The sequence below is a fragment of the Centroberyx gerrardi genome, chromosome 4 (assembly GCF_048128805.1).
Source record: "Centroberyx gerrardi isolate f3 chromosome 4, fCenGer3.hap1.cur.20231027, whole genome shotgun sequence".
Taxonomy (NCBI): domain Eukaryota; kingdom Metazoa; phylum Chordata; class Actinopteri; order Beryciformes; family Berycidae; genus Centroberyx; species Centroberyx gerrardi.
In genome coordinates, this window is record NC_136000.1 from 14,287,185 (window position 1) to 14,307,912 (window position 20,728).

The following is a 20,728-nucleotide window of genomic DNA, read 5'->3' on the forward strand; positions in this document are numbered from 1 at the left end:
AGCATGTGATGCGCAGGACAGTTGTCCATTGTTTCTCTTAATTGATGTCAGGACCCTGAGGTGCATTAGTGTGTAACAGGATGTGCCCATGCTGGTGTGCATTTGCCCTCTCTGTGAGAAGCGCCCGGCCTTGCGCACCAGCTGCACAATACAGCCAGAGCATATTGATTTTACTGTTCATACAGGCAGAAAAAAGGAGGGGAATATTCTTCCTGACTGACCTGTATGAGTGGTAGTTAGGGACAATACGGGCCACAGTGAGCAGAGAACCTACAGGCTCCTTCAGGGGTGTTTCCATAGCCTGCAGGAGCACCTAAAAGCAGGAATGATTTATTGAACAGGAACGGGAAGAGAGAGGGAGAGAGTGTGCATGCGCACAAGAGAGATCCCTCACATTGTCCAATCTGTAAACATGGCACATCTCTGCCAGTCAGTTTAAGTTATGCAGTAGCACGTGCAGGCATTTAAACTCTATATGCTATTCAATACCTCCTGGTAGGCAGGAGATCAATGGGAAGATTCAGTTGATATCAAATTCTCACTTTGCTTGATTAAGTTAGCATCTTTTTCATCTAACTGGCACAGCGCTCTGGAAAAGGCAAATAGAGATTGGATATCTTATCTGATATGCTAAGATCTAATTAAAGCAAAATGATTTTTCCTCATCATAACTGCTTGAATCCAGAGCCCATAAACCCCCCGTCATGTCATACTGGGTAATCATAACCTCTAAGGGATTTAATCCATTTACCAAAACTTGCACAATTTGTGGAAAACACTACTATGATAATAAATATGCAATAAACTAGTCATATTGGCCTGGGCAGAGTGTCTTTACCTCAAACCCAGTGAAGGAGAAGTGAGGCTGGCGAGGAAGGATGCTGACCTTCCTGATCACAGAAACATAGAGACACGCCCCAGATGGAGCAGAGCAGTGAGCCTGCAGAATAGAGGGAGGGAAGCACACACAATGTGGCACTTGGTCACAGCAAACACATGCAATGTGACTGCCACAGTGGGGCAGTAGTCCATTGAGCTATATGCACATACTGCAGAATTCAATGTCCTCAGCAGCATTCACTGCATAATTCACCCGGTAAGAAAAAGTGTTGATGGTTAGTAATGCTAGCATCTGTCTTTGGAGAGTTAAAGACAAGAACCACAGGACTTCACAAACAGTGATTACGGCTCAGAGCTCTCGAGAGGGTCTTCCATTAACAACACTGCGCAGATCAATGTTTATGACCACCATAAAAAAATGGCAAACTAGCAAGCCCCCAATGCCCGATTCATCCATAAAATCTGCTCTTTACACACCGTATTCAGTCAACTTCCAGCAGATTTAACCCTAATGCAGTCCACCAGTCCTCCAACTCGCTGCTTTAACTGACCCTGCATTTTAGTCCCAAGAACCAGAAATGAAAGAACAATGATACTGACCTTGAGCAGGCAATATATAATTAGTATTACTGACAATATTCACAACTGTTGTTTGGAGTGGTGTATAGAGGGGAAAATAGGGCCAATCTAGTGTAAACTAATATACCGAGCAGCAGACTCAGATTAGACACTGACAAGGACAATCTCACACTACAGGACATCACTGATGTAGGCTACGTATTGTTTGTAGTATATGTAATTACTCCATTCTGAGTTTAAATATTTAGTGCAACTATACACAAATTTAAATGTACAGACAGTACATACAAAATACAAAATATACCAGAGGAACAAAAGAGCAGAAGTTGTAAAATAACCACTGGCCACACAAAACAGGCATAAAAATTTACCTCAGACATCTAATGTTTAAAGGGACATTACACCTATAATAGATATGATTACTTTCCTTCGCTGTGGGTGATGATTCCCCTTGACTGACTTTGATGTGTAGCGTTTTAAATATTAAATTCTGTTTTGATTTGAAATCCTACACCACCCTATTTACTCTAAGTACAGAACTGACTTATTATATGCCAGTACACTATACTTAGGAAGATTGAGGTTTTATTCATTAGAAAAAGAGGCTTTATCCCGACTATTCTTAAATCTACATAATTTTAGTCTCAAACCAAAGGAAAGAGTGGAACATTGTCTGCAGTTTTGGGACATGTGTGACACAATATACACAATATATCAGCTTTGTTTCTTGGTAAATGCAGTGTACTTTTAAGGTTACTGTGCGAAACATAATATTCAATCTCCCACATATGGATTCGTAGATATAGCCAAGTAAAAAAACTGATAAATACAAATACTGCAGATGGATATTTGAAGAGAAGGCAACAGTGAATGTAATGGGATACGCAGAGTTACACGGGAAAGGGTAAAGAAAGCATGGATTATTCATGTCTATTCCCACAGTGCAAACAGCTCCTTTTTGATGGATTGTGCCCGGGGCAGTTCTCCCTGCTCAATACCAACAGTCCCAGGCAGCCGAGCCTCATGCTGCTCCACACAGCCCAGATGATGAGCTCCCCCAGAATCACAGACAGGGCCAGCGGCTCTCATCTTCTCTCCATAGTCAGACATAATGATGGTGTGTGGTCTGAGGTGAACCTAAATTTAAACTCGGGTATCAAGAAGAGGGTAGTAGACCAGAGAGGTAGCAGGAGACAAGTACTGACTGCTGGCGGCATTTCGCCTGAGCTTATTTTAGTTCAACTGAAGGACAGGAGGTAACGCCGATGGAGCATGAGAATCTGCCATGCCAATCAGCCGACAGATGGGGGAGTGGAAAGGTGCTGAAACAAACATTAGCATCTTCAGTACGGCACAGTAAGTGAACTGACATGCACATCATGTTATTCTGCAGCAGTTTGCTATCCAGAGTGAGTGTTTCTTTGTGTGTGTGGATGGGTGAGCTCACCTGCACCAGCTCCAGGTGGTAGTGGTGGAAGGGCTGCAGGTGTGCTACAGGCAGGCGGTAGTGAGCCAGAAGTTCTTTACTCCGACCGTCAGCCACATTAAGGACGACCACTGCAGATAGAGAATGATTCATGGATGATTCATATAACCAGTACATTCAGTTCACACCATGATCAGGAGTAGGACCTATCATGTTACATTTTAGACATATTTCACCAATGTTTCTTCTACAACCCAAAAAATAATAATAAAAGAAGTGGAATGAATAGTTAGAAATCAATCCCATCAATTTTGATTTAACAAGAATCCTCATAAAAGCAATGCCCTTAGAAATAAAGCAGTTCACAGACAGAAAAAATAACTAAATGCATATCTAAGTGAATACATGCAGAGATAACTGGGTCTAAAGGAAGCTGCTGCTTTCAACGATGTGCTCAGTCTGCAGTGTCAAAATAGCTTCGCCTCTACATAAGCTCTGAACTGAGGATGAACCTTAGCTTTTTTTCCTGCTCTATTTAAAGTAGGCCTATCTGTAGACAGCAGCTCAGCATTTGCCAAATTTCTCTTGGCAGAGGATTTAAAAGATGTTCAACATAAAGGAATCCAACATGTTGCGGGTCAAATCTCAATAACAAATGCAGCCTGAAGCGATCAACACCCCAGACAGCAAGTGATAGTATAGACTGTCTGGCCCACTGATGAGAAACTGAGTAATCCTGAGATTTCACACTTTCAGCACATTCCATGCAATCTCCTAGCATTAAACAGGTGAAGACGGATAGCCAGTGAACTCCAGCAATGGTCAACTAACCATTCAAAATACCTTAGCAACAGTTAGAATCCTTTATGCTGAGGACCTGATCGTCAACTCGTGACTTTGCTGTCCTCCAATGAGCTTGCTTCGCCGCAAAGGGGAGGAGGCAGCCGTAGGCAAATAAAGCAGGGACTCGAACAAAGGGAGGAGGCTTCTGAAACATTGCATCGCCTCTCTCTGGACCATCAGTATTCCCTCCACATCTATTGCAATCACTCCCTACGCTCTTTGAGTGTGCTATTTAGCCTTGTGTGTAATTATTCCGTCACTTAACAGGCAGAAACCATGCTCCATGAAAAAGCAGGCCCATGCTCGACAATTATCATCAACATTGAAGTCTTTCACTGGGCTGATGAGCAGATCAAGGCAAAGCAATTTCACCGAGATATTCTTTTTGTCGCCAATCTTTCCCATAAACCACAGAGGAAAACATCCCGTGTTGTATTAGCATTCAGATAGAGGACAGTCAAGTGCAACAGTCTCTCAGAAGCATGAACCCTATTTCCCCCCTGAAAAAAAAATGGATATTCGTCCTCAGTGGCAGAAAGACTTCAAAGCAGAGCGATACATTTTTCCTCCCTTGAGGTTGGTGTTCAGTCAAAAGTTAGAAGGACAACTGAATTTGTACATGCAATAACGGGATTTTATGAAGCATCCCAAAATTCATAGCTATTTTGCAAATGATCGAGAGACAAAAAAACATCATTCAACCGCAATATAACTATCTTTCACCTTGAGTCAGTGACTGTGGTTTTAGAAAGTATCCTTCATTTGCACCTACAAGCAATACATTTCAAGCAGATTAAATGTATACCTGAGAATCCAGTTAGCTCATTATTTTAAAAGCCTAGCTCTTGTAAGAGCTTCATGATTTTAAAATGAAGTGACTGCACATCAGCCAATGATCTCAAGCAGCCATATTCTCTTCTTTTATAGCCTCGGTTATGTCTCCTCTCTTCCAACATGGGATGGCAACACCTTTCATACAAGATGCTGAGATGCTCACAATGACATACTCCAGAGATCTGCATTTTGAACAGGTTTAGGCCATCTTGGACCTACGTTTAGGCCATCTTCACGACTTCCCTGCTTCCTCTGCCCCAGATTGAACCTAAAGTTAAAAGACTGACCAATCCTTGAGTGTCAGTTACAGTAGCATTGCCTAAAATCTCTTCAGGCTTTTACCACATATGCCACATACTATTTAAAATCCATATCAAAAGGCATTTGCCACAAATCATCCCATCAGCTTTATTACGAAATGAGTCATACCAAGCTAGTGAAACTTAACCCAGACAGATCATTTTTCGTTGTTCTCTTGGCTGTGCACTTTGTTCTTTGTAATGTACTGAGGCCGAGCCCACGCAACATTACCCAATAACTTTATCCTATTTGGTGGTGTTACTTTCTGGCAGCTCACCCTCCCCGTGGGCCTGCAGCTCAATGGAGAGTCTCTCCTCCCAGGAGGGGCAGTGTGTGGGCTGGAGGGTGCAGCGGGTCGCCCCCCGACGCTGCCGCCCACAGGACTCATCCACTCCACTCTTCCTGTAGATGCATAAAGTGAACATATACAATATGATGGAGATATCCCTTATAGGATTTCTTTTTACTATAATCATACCAATCAGTATTTCTGAACAGCTCTCTCCCAAAGCTGCAAACTACAGAACTGAAATATTTGTGGATTCATAGTGTTGTAAATTACATTCAACTGAGTTTTAGTGCTGAACTATCAATTCTAAACTAGAGTAGAATTGGCCATACCGTTATCCACGAAATTTTTCCTGTCACAATCACATCTTCCATTGTTTTCAATTAAGTGTGAATTCGTATGACATCATGGGGAGACTCATTTTGCTTGTTTCTGGCTATGGGAGACTAGTGATTTTTCACACAGAGAGATTTGATCATATTTTCATACTGTTTACACACACACACACACACACACACACACACACAGAGCAGAGTTTGACCAGCTTTCTGACATTCCAGAAGGGTGGCCTCTCCCTAGAAATAACAATGTTGCCTTTCGCAAGATGTTATAAAACGCGCAGAAATCAGGAATCCAGCTCAAAATGCCTGGCTAATCACATGAACGGTCCTCCATCCTCACAAACCTTTGAACAATCTAATCAAATATGCACCCTCTCCCGCTCGCCCCTTCAGAGGCCTAATCCCTCTTAGCGGGGATGTATGAAACGTGCCACCTGCTTCCAGTCATAGAGCTTGAGGCCTGACTGCCCTTGTGACACCGAGCGGCCCTTAATCTCATGAACAAATGCATAGCTTTATCCGGATGCCACTGCTGGATCTGCTGCACACGCCCCAGCCTCATCGCAGCCCACCCCCAGCCCACTCTGAGCAACATATAACAAACATATTTCCACCATCTCTTACCTATCTCACAGTCATTTGAATTGGCTCACAGGCTGGGATTAAGGGACTTTGACCCAAAATAGCGAGGAGAAATTAATAAACATGATTCCTCTAAAATGGATTTAAAATTATGCTGGGAAGAAATATAGAACTTCACATGCTCTCCTAGTGTAACACCATTCTACCCCTTCAATTATGTTATATGAAACATAGTTTAATTCAACTTCAACTCAAAATATATTAGAATGAACCCAAACTGACCTGGACCACTGAACTGACCGCACAGTCGAATTGGAAGCTACATTGGCAGCAGTGAGGGAAACATCACTACTCATCTCTCTCATCTCTACTCACCGCAGTATCTCCAGAGAGATGTAAGATTTACAGTTAGCTGCCACTATATAGATGAAACTCTTCCCCACACATAATTTCTCTTCAAACTGGCAAGATTTAACAGGTAGGGACAGATGGGACATTGCACATCATCTGGCTGCTGCAGTGTGGTTCCATGTATGTGTATGATTCAGAGGGGCTTCACAGTTTCTAAACTAATATGACAGTCCATTGTAAATCCTTCGAAGTAAAGTATATGGGCCTCTTAGGATCCACTTTATGAATGCATGTGGAAATTAGTTTCTGAGAATTTCCCTTGGGTTTGACACTGCTCTCACTTGAGAAAACTGCGAAAAAATATTAGGATAAAATTTTGGAGCATCAAACTAGATTCAGTTGTGTTTGATGTTTAACATACTCTACAAAATCTAAAATGTGGATAAATGTGAACATATATAAAATTGACAATGAACAAATGAATATCTTTCTTATTTATTGTGTTTAAAAAAGCATAGTGCTGTTATCTGACTTCACAAACTGCCTGTATACATTTTTTTTTCAGGATCAATTCAGGAAAGGTTAAAATGCTAGTGCACGGAAAAAGTAGAGCAGGACTGTTCGGATGGATCTTCTTAAGGTGCCTTTAATTTCCCTTTGCAGCAGCCCATCCAGGATAACATGGGTTGTTTAAACAAGGATGGAGATGTCAGCCTGCATTAGCATCCAGACAGACTCTGCACCCAGAGGATTCAGCAGTGCCGGGAAATCAGTCATTAAATTTGCAGCCATTCTGCAGCGCTCCCACCGTGTGCTTATGGGATGAGGGGCAGTGTTTCAAGCCCAGGATGCTTTTACCACAATCAGGTTCATATTTCGGATTTACCTCATAGATAAAGAGTCGCCTGTAACATGGGATGCAGAGGCCTAGCTGTAAGAAGATTTGGATGAAGCGTAGTTGTACACATACACTTTTATTTCTGAATTTTGGAAGAGATAGAGGGCCATCTTTGAACAGCAGGGCCTTGAAAGCGCCCATGCAATATTTACAGCATACTAATAAGCTACCAGCTACCAAAGAGACAGGGCTAAAAATACATATTTGTCTGCATTTCCCGTACAGTCCCTCCTTGTATATTCTTACATACCTGACAATAAAACACGGTCGCACTGTTATAAGCTTTAAGAAGCTGTTTAAATATAAAGGTTCATTTCAGAAAGACACCCGAGTGCTAGTATAAGGCTGTCACTTTAGACACAAAGAAAGATAATATTTTGAGTTTCTTCAGTCATTTAAATTAATGAATAAAAAGCAAACTGCTGTGTGAAAGGCTATATAATAACTAATGTATGTAGGATTTTATTTTGATGTCTACTTGTTAAATCAACTGTGATATACCCGTTGGAGAAAATCCTTCATGTGGCATCTTGCATCAATATTTTTCCCCAAGTGTGTATACCGTAAACACATAACAATTTAGTCGACTGCAAGAGAAATTGCCTGTTTTTCTAATTTATTCTATTAATTTCAAATCTATTCATGTTTTTGTTGTGGCAGCCATCATTTGAGGCATATTTACCATTGTTGCCCTGCCATTATCCCTTTTGATTGCTGTTGTGATTTTCTGCTGCTCTGCTGGTAGATTTGCCCAGCTAAAGCAGCTGAACATTGACTTCTGCATGAGACGGAGCTCTTTGTTCATCTATTGTAAATAAAGGATTTTTGTTGTTCTCATTTCAAGTGCCCTTCCCCCTGTCTACCTTTTGTCTCTGAAAGCCCTGGTTTGTTGTTAGAAGCCTTCAATTGGAGCCTGGCTGGCCTGCCCCCTCTCCTGCCTCAAAGCCAGTTGCAGATGAAAAATTTATGACTGTATGCCTTGAAAACCCCTCGCATTCCATTTGAAGTGCTGCTGTTCCTCTGATGCTGCTGCCCCCACTGATGGCGACTGTGTCTGCCGTCTTCATTCGACCAGCGCTTTTCTGCACAGTGGGAGTGCAAATCAGGGAGAGAGGGAGAGAGGGTGGGACGGTGTCCAAGGCTTTATAGTCCTAGACTGGTATTCACTAATCAAGGACACATTTTTTTCTTGACTGCAATAATCAGAAATTGATTAGATACTTTAGACAGCCACTGCCTGCAAAGCCCCCCCGCCCGACACAGACACACACACACGCAAACACACAAACGCACACACACTTCTCATTTCTCTCATTCTAGCCCAGTGTGTCTGCATTTTTCAGTTCTTTGTCTCATTTCCCCACAATGTCACACTGAACAACTGTATTTATTATTGATAGGGATCTCATTATTTGGCCAAAAGATCAGAGCCAAAGCCAGAGAAATATTAGCACCCTGTCTTTCTCTGGCAAAGCCTATGTTGTTCCACATGACGGCCCAAATGGTCACTTGCAGGATCCCCTTTTATTTCAGTGGGAGAGATAAATTATCAGAGGATTACCTTCCTCTGCCTACACACTCAATTACATGTGGTCATTGGGAGTTAAAGTACCGGTAAATTTAGGACCTCCTCTGGTAAACACTGCCATTTTACTTGAATTACATCCATTTTTCTCTCTCACTTAAAAATCTATCATTATAAAAGTGCTTTTCCATATACATAACATATAGTTGGCACATTGCCAAGGCAAGAGTCAATGCAATTAATTATAACTTCTATATATTAATACAATTATAACTCAATTCTAATTAAACTTTAACACATTTTTATTCTCAAAGATGATGTGATAAAACAGCTAAGATAAAAAAAAAAAATTTAAATCCATATTTTTCATAATTTCATTGTTTACACAAACCTGTTGTGGATAAAGTAAGTTCAGTTTGAGGTAAAATATCCAGTAATCATCTTTAACTCTGGCAGATGTTTCCCTCAAGGATTGATCGTTTTCTTAAAATGTTTTCATTCTGTACCATAATTGTTTAGATTTTGGCACTGATATATGGGATGTCAACATTCGTTATTTTTCCAATCAATAGACTTATGGATGCAGCCAAATTGGGAAAATCCATCCTAAAAGAGTGATCCTCTGTATCACTCCGAAAACAAGTGATACAGAGAGGAATTGTGGAAGAAATCACACTCACTGTGACTCCTACTACTACTGCTACTAAAAATAATCATCTTTATTTGTATAGCGAATTCAAAACACTGTTATAAACAGTAAAATCAAAAAGGAGACCAACTTGAAGATTCTACTACCATGGACGATTTTACGGGGATATTTCTACATTTTACAATCTTTAAAATTAGTTAAAGCCTCTCTGGATGGAAAAACACACACAATCTATTGAGAACACAAAGCAATCTCCAGTTCACTGTCAATGGAGCAACCTTATGATAATCACTCTTTTGATGGCGGTACCTTGTCATTTATTTGGGTTGTTTTGTCCTTCAAAGTGTAAGAAATGTGTTACTCACACTATTGCAAATGGCTGTGGAACCTCTCCGTCATTCAGTGGGGGAAGGTCACGAGCGCCATGCAGGGTGATGATGACAACCTCTGTTCCAGGACGGGACACATGGATGTCATCTACCAACGCCTTTCCATCCCTTGGATCCTCAATGACCTGAAAAAGATGTTTTCACACATTCTGTTGGAGGGTTTTCAAATGTGCAAATAAGAGGAAACGACAAAAACAGCACGCTATGTCAATGTTTCTTTAATGCTAAGGAGCGAATGAGTAACACCAGACACACTGATTATGGCATTATCATTCACAGCCATGTTCCTATTATTTAAACAAGAAACTGATCATTTCCTGAAGGGTGCAGAACACAGAAATTAGGCTGTGCTATAATGCAAATTCAAAATGAGTCTTTTCAAAATGGTCAAAATATGAACTACACAGCAGGATGAGAGGAAGGTTGGATGGGAGGAGTTTAGGTTCACCTCTTAATTCCTATAGTTCCTATAGCTAGAGTCCATCAAGCAAATATGTAGAGATAGAAAATAGCAATAATTTAGATCACACTTAACCTCAGGATTGTGGAAGAATTTGTCTTTGTAACGACCTTGGCAAAGCCTCCTCTAGTGCATCAAGTCACACTGGTTCCTAAGCAACAGGTAATCTCACAACACACTGTTGTACACGCAATAGCTTTTCATAGTGGGGTTTCAAGGCATTCTCTACAAGCCAACCGAAAGTCACATCAGATGGCAACCTTGAGCCACTCGATATTGTTCAAAGCTCAGGGGCGACGCCACACTTGTCACTGGAATAATTATTTCAGGACAATGAAGCAGCATCCATCTTCAGCACAAGGTCTCCTCCAGCGCCACATGAATCGGCATTCCCCTACACAACCTGCGGTTTCCAGGCGCAGTCTCTGCCTTCCCAGCACAAAATGGTTATGATGAAAACCAACTCTTGTCTGGCCGCTCCCCACAAGCTCCCATCAGCTGTTAGGATAACAGCATATACAAAATATTCAGTGCACTGCTTCCAGTTAAACGATTATGTTCAGGTACAAATGATAAAGCAAGACTGTCTGATGACATCACACTGGCTGCACAGACTATTCCAAATTAGTTGCATGCGACAGAGGATGATGCCTAAATGAGGTGGAAATATAAATGACACTGGATGACATTTGCATTTGCTATAATAATGTTTTCACAGCAGTAAAGCCTTGACAGTCGAATGGAGACAAATTGATGAGACTCAGTCCATATACTCATTATTTTACAACACATTTTAATTAATTAACAACAGCACCCAGCTATTAGTGTTTATAAATTATAGGCAAGTGTCTTCCACACTAATAAGAGCCGAGGTGGGCAGACAATACTATTGCCTCTACTATTAGGCCTCCAAAAACTGTTTTTCAATATTTGTCTGGCAGAACTAAGAGCTGATAATCTCAAAAATCTATTTCCTTCAGCAAACTGACTGACCTTGACGGAGTGTGAATGTCAAAAGGCAAACAAGCCAATCAATACATTCTTGAACCACAGATAAAAATGATCCAGCATTGTTTACAGTTTTTTTAACATACAGGTGAAATGTTAAGGATAAAATCTGTCTCAAATGATCTCACCAAATAGAGGAAATCAAAATAACATTCAAAACATTTAACATAATTTCATATTAAAACATTTCTACAGTGTTTAGATCACCTAAAGCTGTCAAATTCATAAATACGAGCTATTTTCTGCATCAGTATAGCACTGCATGTCGCCCTCGTTAGATGACAGGCGGTGAAATGCCATCCTCACCATTTTCTCTGACTCTGAACACGATAAGCCCGGGCATGTTTTCTTTTTGGTTGGGGGATTGAGAAAAAAAGCTCTGTGCTGCTGAAGATGGACAACAACCCACCACTAACTCGGTCTCACAGGACTCCAGACTAGTCAATAATTCAGTGCTGAGCAAGAAATTTTATAAGGAGACAAAAAGATAGTGGACAGTAAAAAAAAAAACAGGGAGGAAGGGTAAAGAGTAGGGCTATGGGGGAGAGTAGAGGCTTACTTCGGTTTGCTTGCTTGCTATGACCCAGAGCAATAACATGTCAACAGAGGCTTTAAGGGATTCTACCTGTCAATCAACTAGACATTTCATATAGGAGAACGATCAATATGGAGTGCGGGAAAAGCAACGTTTTGCCTCCATTTTCTGTGTGTTTTATCACAGGAATATATGTTTCATAAGATATGTGAAGGAATAAACCTGTTAAATACATAAACAAAATAAAAACAGCAGACAATTGCATGAGAGCTCTGGTCAGCGTCTGCAGTGATTTGCATCTGCACTGATATATTTGCATTATAAATGGCGAGCGCCTTAATAACAGCATGAGTGATGATGTGCGATATTAAAACACAGCCAGTAGCATGTGTAGAGCCGACAACGACCCCTGACAAATGACACAGATTGGGATTGGCAAATACAAATACAAGTATGGAGAAAAGATTGTTAGCAATGGTTAGCACCACGGAGGTCTAAAGAGACATAAATATTGAAACCACAGACAAATAAAAAATATCAGAACAGGCTCAGTCTTCTGTTAAGGAAAGTGATATGGGTTCTGACAAATTAAAGATTTAAGACATGTTGAATAATTAAGGGAGTAGAAGAACATTCGCTGAACAAAAGTAGAAACAAGGATTCCAGACCGGTCAAGAGTTCAGTTTACTGTGCTGGCTATGATGTTGTTATATATTACATCTGTCTAATGGGAAATTACTTATTGTAATTAATATTTTGAAACTGTAATTCACAGCTTAATAGGAAATAAGGGAGGATATATGGGATATGTTGCAATCTCAACAGTCTGGTGTTCAACTGAGCCTCCTTTCACGAAATCTCGGCAAGTTCTTTTAAATGAAACACTAAAGCACGGTGCACACATTTCATAAATCGGTATGAATATAAAATCACAACATGATAAGACAGAATAGATGTTATATCAATGTTAGAACAAAGCACATGTGGCAGACAAGGTTTTTACTTTAAACTAAAGCAAACAGCCAAAGGCATGTAACTCCTGAACGCTGCTCCCTGCTAAATAAAAGGAGGAGTCTCACAGCGCTGTGCAGCTCAATTCTCCAGAGGAAGAAATTCCCAGTCGGTCTAAGGGGGATCCTCTGTCAGGCGTTACTCAGGGTACACTTTGAAAAATAATGACTCTGTGCAGAGCTTCCCTTATCTATTGTACATATCAAATGCCACCAAATGCCACTCTCAGGGCACATAGGGGGAAATTCAAAGGCAAACTATTTCCATGATCTCTTCAATAATGCAAATACACAAAGTCATACTGCAAAAGAATTTAGAGATATTGTGATATGGAAATTAAAATGACTTTAAGAAATGTTTACCAGTGAATGGACTTCAATGAGAAATTTCAAATGATAAGCAGAGGTTTCTTTGCATGATTTTCCTAATAGAGTCATAATGAAAAGACTCACATCTAATCTTCAAACATGGGAGGTTCATCAAGTGTAAAAATTCCCATGTTACTGGACCCATATTATAATATCATGGAGCAGAGGACAATTAATCACATAGCAAAAAAGACACACATTATCATTTTGAACGCACATTAGGCACCAAAAACACAATAACTGTATCCACTATTATAATTAGCTACGATAACAACACTTCTTAATTGCATGTGCCTTTAGGGTCTGTTAAGCAAACCTTCCCTGAAGTGCCACTATCCTTCCCCCCCATATGCACGCCACCTCCCATGTACTCAGTGGGGCCCGCACATGCAAATGACAATCTGTTACAGTACTAATTAAGGGCTAGGTCACATGAAAGAGGGCTGTGTGACTCCTTGAGCTCAAAGAGGTGTTTTTATGATCTAATCAGACTGTGAGCAGCCTACTGAGGAAAATACTGCGACATTGGTTGGTGAACAACGAGTTGCGCTGAAGATGTGTGTCAGGAGGTAACTTTGATGCAGCCTTTCAGAGCCAGGCTTTGAATAAAGTGAAAAATTAGGAATGACTTGATGCATACTGCCCTGCCCCTGCCATGCCCACAGGGGGGTTCCTTACTGGCTTAGTGTGGATCCTCTCCGGGAAACATGACTCAGTTTTCCATGGAAGAGTCATCTGAGGAATCAATACCATGATGTCACTGTGACAGCCGGGGAATATTAAAACCAATGACAATACATCGGGGGAGTCATAATGACAATCACAAATGCAGTAACCTAATACTTGGCAGATGTTTTCAGAAGAAGTGTAAATTATACATAAAAACGGTGTTGCTAAATGGGTGACTGAACTCTGCACAATGTGGCAGCAACGCTGTCGCCTATATCCACAATTCAATAGCACAATCTTGTTTTCACTGTTCAGCTGCATAAATAACCTCATGTATTGTCACCTACACCAAATTGGAGAACATGTTTCCTTGGAGAAACGGCACATACAAACACAGGAGCAGGAGGTGACACAAATGCCGCCGTTACAATCGGCTCCCGTCTGAAAGAATCACAACTCTCTTTTATCACGGGATCCTTACTCTGAGCCACATCAGTTCAGATTACGCTCATTGTCATTTCATTAAACACTGATTTCATGTCCAATGCCTCAGCCAAGCGCCTGTAAATACAGCACAGGGGATGGGGGACAACAGCTTATAACATAAAAGTCCTATTTAATTATTTCACAACATGGTCATTTATAAGTTACACAAGCTTTTTCCTATGTCAGACCATGTTTACCAACACCTTATTTATGGCTGTTAGCATTCCACCTTTAGTGTCAGATGGATACGTGTGTCTTTGTTCGTGTAGTGACATGTGGAGAGCAGCCTTTTGCTAATGGAGTCTGGCATGAGTGATCTTAGCAGGGGATCTACACGGTGGGACGGCACTACAGTGTCAACGGGATTCACCATCAGCGTCGGAGAACACCCAGATACCCAGTCTGGTCATTTGTACTGAACTGACTTTTACAAATCATCATGCTGACCGTTTCCCTGCCTTCAAAGGAACCACTATAATCCATTTACCCTCATTGACAGGGGCGGTTTGACTGTTTTAGGATACTCTTTAAGCACAAAGGAGAAAGTCTGCACAGTACAGAAGAAAATTATCAATATATAATCTAAACCTTCTCTACTTTCTTCAGTAACTGTTTACAACCCAGGTCACATGTGACATCAACAGGAGGTCATAAACATACGCAGCAGTGTTATCTGTTGTTGGGTCAAATTGTAATAAAGGTTATTTACATAAACAGCGTCATATTCCATTATCTCTGGTGCGATAATTGGATTGACCTGTGAAGAAGTAACCGAGTGTTTATCTCTGTTCTTAGAAAATGTCGGTTCATAATGGGAACATTTTATGACTGTGGGTCAAAATCCTTCAGTTGACAGGAGCCCAGGTAGAAACCAATACCTATGATGATATAAAACCATCTTTCCTATGCTACAATAACTTTTGTTATGAAAGGCCAACAGATCTCATTACATTTGTCCCAGATGGCAGCAATGTGATCCTTAATATTGATCCAATTCAGCTATAACAGTAGTGTCAGATTGCAACCCAGTTGGAATGCAGTTATTGCAATAAAAATAATAACAAAAGATTACCTCTACCTTACTTTCAAATATTAAAAAAATACCTCTGCAGTTTCATCAGAGCGGACGCAAGATGGAAACAACTCCAATTTGTTTGTGGCCTGACTGATAAATACTACTGTTTTCGTGATATTAACATTCTCAAGAGGAATTTACAGTCTATTTGCTCTTATTGACTCAAATTCATGACATCCATTAGAGGAAGGGAATATAAACAAATATCACCTTCAGAATGGAAACACTAAAAGATGGTAACCAAAGAATCAGCCAGCGTCCCACCTGTGTGGCCGGTAATAACTTGGATAAATGGGTGTTCATACAGCAGCCAAGGTGGAAATGTGTTCATATAGTGCCTCTTAAGCAAGGCATGTATCCAGGGAATTATCTTAACTAATGAGGACACAACAAAAGTCCACAGTTTTTCTCTCTTTGTGCACAAAAGGATATTCCCCACAGCTGTCGATAACCAAGACAGGCTCTTGATTCAGCTTTCACGTTCATTCCTGCAGAGATGTGTGAAACCCAAGCAGCTCTGAACACACAGTGAGACGCGTCTGGAGCTTCAGACTATGAATACATTATTCATCAGAAAAATCTAACAGATACAAACTGGGAGATGGCCTCTCTGTGAAGCTCGGTCAAATTCAGGCTCTGTGGCGAAAAACGATGCTCTGATGAAAGACATGCAAAATAACCAGATATTGCACTTACAGATCCCAAGAATAAGTCGCATTCACTTTGATTCAAACAATAAAAACCTTTAAAAATAGATTATATTGGCATTATCTTACCCAATATTACATGCAGCATTTATGCTTTCTAGCCCAGTAGTGACTAGAGCAACCAAGGTCCTCTGAAGTCAGACAAAAATTTCTGTTTAGGCTAAGGCACTGGAATGAATTTAAATATGTATAGAAATTCATAAAAAACCTAAAAAAAATTTTAAAAAAAAGATATGCAAGGATTTTATTTGTCTCTAAACTGAAATAATAGACATACACACAAAATGTCCACAGAGATTTAAATAGAAGGAATTAGAAGCTAATCATTATTTTCTGCCCTCAATTAGCACTTATGGGACATTTTGCCAAATCTCTCATTTTGATAGCAATTATGTTAGGCATGCTGGGGTGAGATTTCATTTCACAATTAAAAACTCTGAGGCTCGAGAAATGCAAATCCCCCAACAGCGTGAGACAGTACAGATTACTCAAATGGGGAAATCCATATTCATAGCACGGCTTCTGGTAGGAATTCTGTGTATGTGAATAGCTGTTATTATTCATTGTCTTTTATTGATGAGACGTTTGTGGTGTTTTTAGAACTCAGGTTTAGTTGATTTCCTTTTCCTTTCAGAAAAACAAACAATACCAGAAACCACGCTACTGATTACAGGAAAAACCAAAAGGTTATGAAAACAAAACATATCAATATGATAGAACTTTGTACCCTGACATTTTATAGGTCATAAGATAAGATGGTAAAGTGTGAAATTCAACAACAAACCAACAATTTGGTTGCACAGCATGACCTCTATCAGCACATGGACACAGACACACACAAAAGCCTTTCAATTTATGCTGCTACACACAAACCACCCAAACAACACTCACATCTCCCCAACACACACACACACACACACACTTGATGACAGAACAGAGGCCATGGCAAGGACATAATCTATCACACTGACATGTAAAACATTCCAACCAAAACACACACACACACACACACACACACACACACACACACACACACAAACACAAACACCTTCGGAAAGAGCGATAAATACCTGCTATCAATTACAGAATCAATCCTTGCTGTGTGTATTTTCAAAGAACGGGTGTGTGCTTCATCTTTTTATCTCACAGGTTTAGCTCCTATAACATGACCTAAGTGGAAATGCTACATGGCTATAGTCATGGAAACTAGTACCTCAGTAAAATCTTTTAAATAAGAAAGGGAAAACTGCCATTAGAGATAAACAGATATGAAGATCAAATAAAATGCTTAAGGATGTGTGGTGTATTTGCCGTTGACGGTGTTCTCCAGGCGAACGGTTCTGGCGTTTATATAAAGCAGTCTATTATACAGCAGCTCAGACGCGACCCTGTCTCCCCGCCATAAATTCAGAGCGCTTGTCAGGCAGTCGCAGCAGGAACGTGACGGGCTGAGTGCCGTACAGCCGCACGTCTGCAGCAAGGTGATCATTGCCACTTTAATAACCATCAGGAAGATTTGTACATGTCACAGGCTCCTTAGCTATAACATCCCACTCTCAGTGCTCATAACTGGGGAAATAAATCTTTGACACCCAGCCTACCAGAATAACAGAGGTAAATCACAACAGAAATGATCTGTATGACTGAAATTGAATTTTTTTTTCCAGTGGCCATTTTGAGGATCCCTTCAACTTTTGATGTCAGGGGAGCTATTTGAACGCCGGTCTACCACAATACTAGATTATTAAGATCCATTATATTATTAGAAAGTGTTTTGGAACAGCTTTTCAGACAATATTAAATCTCACTAATGGCCTGCATTAAAATAACAGCATGATTGTGATTTTCTGTGCCATTTTACCATTAAGAAAGTCAACTGTCCTTCTTGTCATATTATTTAACATCAATCACACTGTATATAACAGTGTGAAAAATACATATGGACTATTATTATTTAGTCTGGTCTCTGCGCCAGAGTGTGAATTATTAATTTAATTTTCCAATATAAATCCAAGCTGTGTTTATCACGCAGTGTGAGGCATCTGGGGGTAAAGTGGGAGAGGTGTGTGGGAATATGAATAAATTGACTGAATTTTTATGAAATTTACAATTGGCCAGTCCAATATAGCTTCATTACAGCTGTCGACAGAGATAAGCAGTTCTTTCATGTCAGCTCCAATGTACATGTTTTTCCACCACAAACACACACAAATCCAATTATGTTCTAATTGAGTGTTACAAGGCTCATTGATTATGACAGAGCCACTGCAGCAGACTGACACAGAAAAAATAACCCCAGCAATTAGTCCCAAGACCCAGGAGGCCTTCAGGTGGCAGGATTTAAAATTATGGTAATAATACTCAATTTGAATGTACATGTGAACAATGAAATGTGCATTTTTATGCAGCAGGAAAATGAAGTTTAAAAGGTGCGAATAGCCAATTCAGAATTTCCAAGACAGATACAATTTAATTTCGCTTTATTCATCTGAGGCATGATTAATTGATGTTACACTGAAACTAGACTGAGCTGGGAAAACTGGGAAATGCCCAGTATAAGTATTGTGTTGTGTCCCCTGCTATGACCGTTTGGGAGTTTAATTCAAATATATCTAATCAATCAATCAAAATGATTAAAACAACAGGTGGAAATCCTTTTCATAACGTATTGGCACTGTTGTTATCTTGCTTTTGTATGAATGCAAAAGAGTTAACAGATCACTAACTCAGTCCCATATATTTCAAAACCAAACACTATACAGTGGTTGAAAACAGCTGGAGTCAGCTTGTTATGAGTTAATACTTATGATGGTGTGATTTGCCTATTGGTTTGATTATTTTGTCTCAGAGTCAATGTGCTACTTTGGCAAAATAAATGTACTTTCAGCAACCAGTCAGTAGAGGATTCACTCACTTGCTTGTATGGAAGCGGCTCAGGAGTTGGGTGGGTAAGAAGGATCTCAGAAGACAGGAGGTTATCTTGGCCTGGTGTCCGGCAGTACAGATCTGGACTTGAGGATCCTTCACCCTGTGGAGTGGAGAGGCTTTCACTTGAGCTCTCCATCCTTGTGTCAGCAGCAGCACGCTAGACAAGGGAAGAGTAAGAAAAATTTTCTTGAATTCAAATGAATCGCCATATCTTTAGCGATTATGGGGCTACCTCACCAGACAGTGAAGGTAAAATCCACCCTAAAATGTTATTCCTATGAACTTGGACTGTCCCATCAATATTTGTGAACATGAACAGGTCTCTCCCAAGGCTAGAATCAAGTATCAAGTGTGTAATCTGTAAGGTCAAAAGGACTCTCTGGTTCCACTGCCATTGACAATGAGTGTTTGAGCTTTTGAACCCAAATGAGCTTTATTTTATAGTGTGATCAGTTCTGAACAAGTAAATGTACTTACATTCTCAGAAAATCAACCTGGATGTCGGTTACCTATTCATTGTCTGAGCTCTTTCTTTCTGAGCTCTTTCTGACTCCAAGACCGTAAGAATAACAAGCACATTTTAGTTGTGGGTTTTTGGATACAGCATTATGATAAAGATCATACCTGCTCCAGTTTTGTGTGAGGCTGGGATTGAGGGGATGGGATTTGGCTAGTAGCACTAATGCTCTTTGGTGTGGGAAACTCCTGAGGCTCCGGGACACTGCTGTCCTCGCCCCCTGAGGTCACCACAGGGTCGCCTACAGAAAGGGGAAACATGTGAGAGGAACTGCTCATGTTCTTCAAGTAGGGTCTGGCTTCATGGAAGGACGCGGTGTACACCAGCCGACCGCAGTGCATGGACAGGTAGTCGTTGTGCACTCGCAGCAAGGCCATAATGCCACTGTATTGATAGAGCTCTTCGCCCCGACCAACAAACAAGTTGATACGAGGGGCATCGGTGCGCGGGTAGATGGCAAAGAACCCTTCACCGGCTTTGGTACGATCCTCCCTCACAGCCTCGACCTTTAGGCGAACATCATGGTTCTTGTCATTCTTACAAAAACCTGGCCATGAGAGACACAGAACAAAACATGATCAGATCAAATCACACTGCAATAACAAGTGTACCACATTGAAGAATCTGCCGTACCTTTGGGTAAAGTGAAGACAAATCTGTTTTTCACGCAGGTGCAGACCTCATCCAGGCTGGTCTGCTCAATGGCATCAGTGCATCCAGAATTGGTCCGAAGGATGTCTCCGGGACGGTCACTGAGGCGGAGCTGCACACCTTCTGCGGAGTCGTGCAGCAGAGGATTCTTCACAGTGAGGGCCAGAACATACTGTCCCAGCTGGTTGAACTGCACGTTCACCACCTCAAACTCCAAGTCAAGCTCCTGCTCCTCCACCCTGATGGGACTCCTCTGCATCGTCACAAAAACTGTTGTCGAATTTGTGATGTGAAATGTATCAGAAAGGGCTGATAATATGACTTCAGGTGTTAGGCTTAGGTTTTCTGCCACACTGGGTTTGTTATGTTGCTGGAGCTACCGCAGGGCCAATCCCTCTTTCCCAGGAAATGTCAACAAAACTTCTCAGGCTGTCAAAGGTCATCAATATATAGAAAACACATATGAA

The 20,728-nt window shown here is 40.8% G+C and overlaps 1 protein-coding gene across 1 annotated transcript in view; it reads right to left on the reverse strand.

The window, feature by feature from the left end:
• The window catches only part of ccdc33 (coiled-coil domain containing 33), a 47,579-nt gene extending 27,059 nt beyond the window's left edge, over positions 1-20,520 (reverse strand). Inside the window, exons 1-8 of the mRNA XM_071896460.2 lie at positions 20,244-20,520; positions 19,718-20,157; positions 19,080-19,250; positions 9,823-9,971; positions 5,100-5,224; positions 2,867-2,976; positions 839-940; positions 222-301 (exon numbers count right to left, since the gene is read on the reverse strand). Coding sequence (XP_071752561.2) covers positions 222-301; positions 839-940; positions 2,867-2,976; positions 5,100-5,224; positions 9,823-9,971; positions 19,080-19,250; positions 19,718-20,157; positions 20,244-20,520 — 1,454 coding nt within the window. The remainder of the gene's footprint in view (positions 1-221; positions 302-838; positions 941-2,866; positions 2,977-5,099; positions 5,225-9,822; positions 9,972-19,079; positions 19,251-19,717; positions 20,158-20,243) is intronic.
• Between the last annotated feature and the right edge of the window lie 208 nt (positions 20,521-20,728).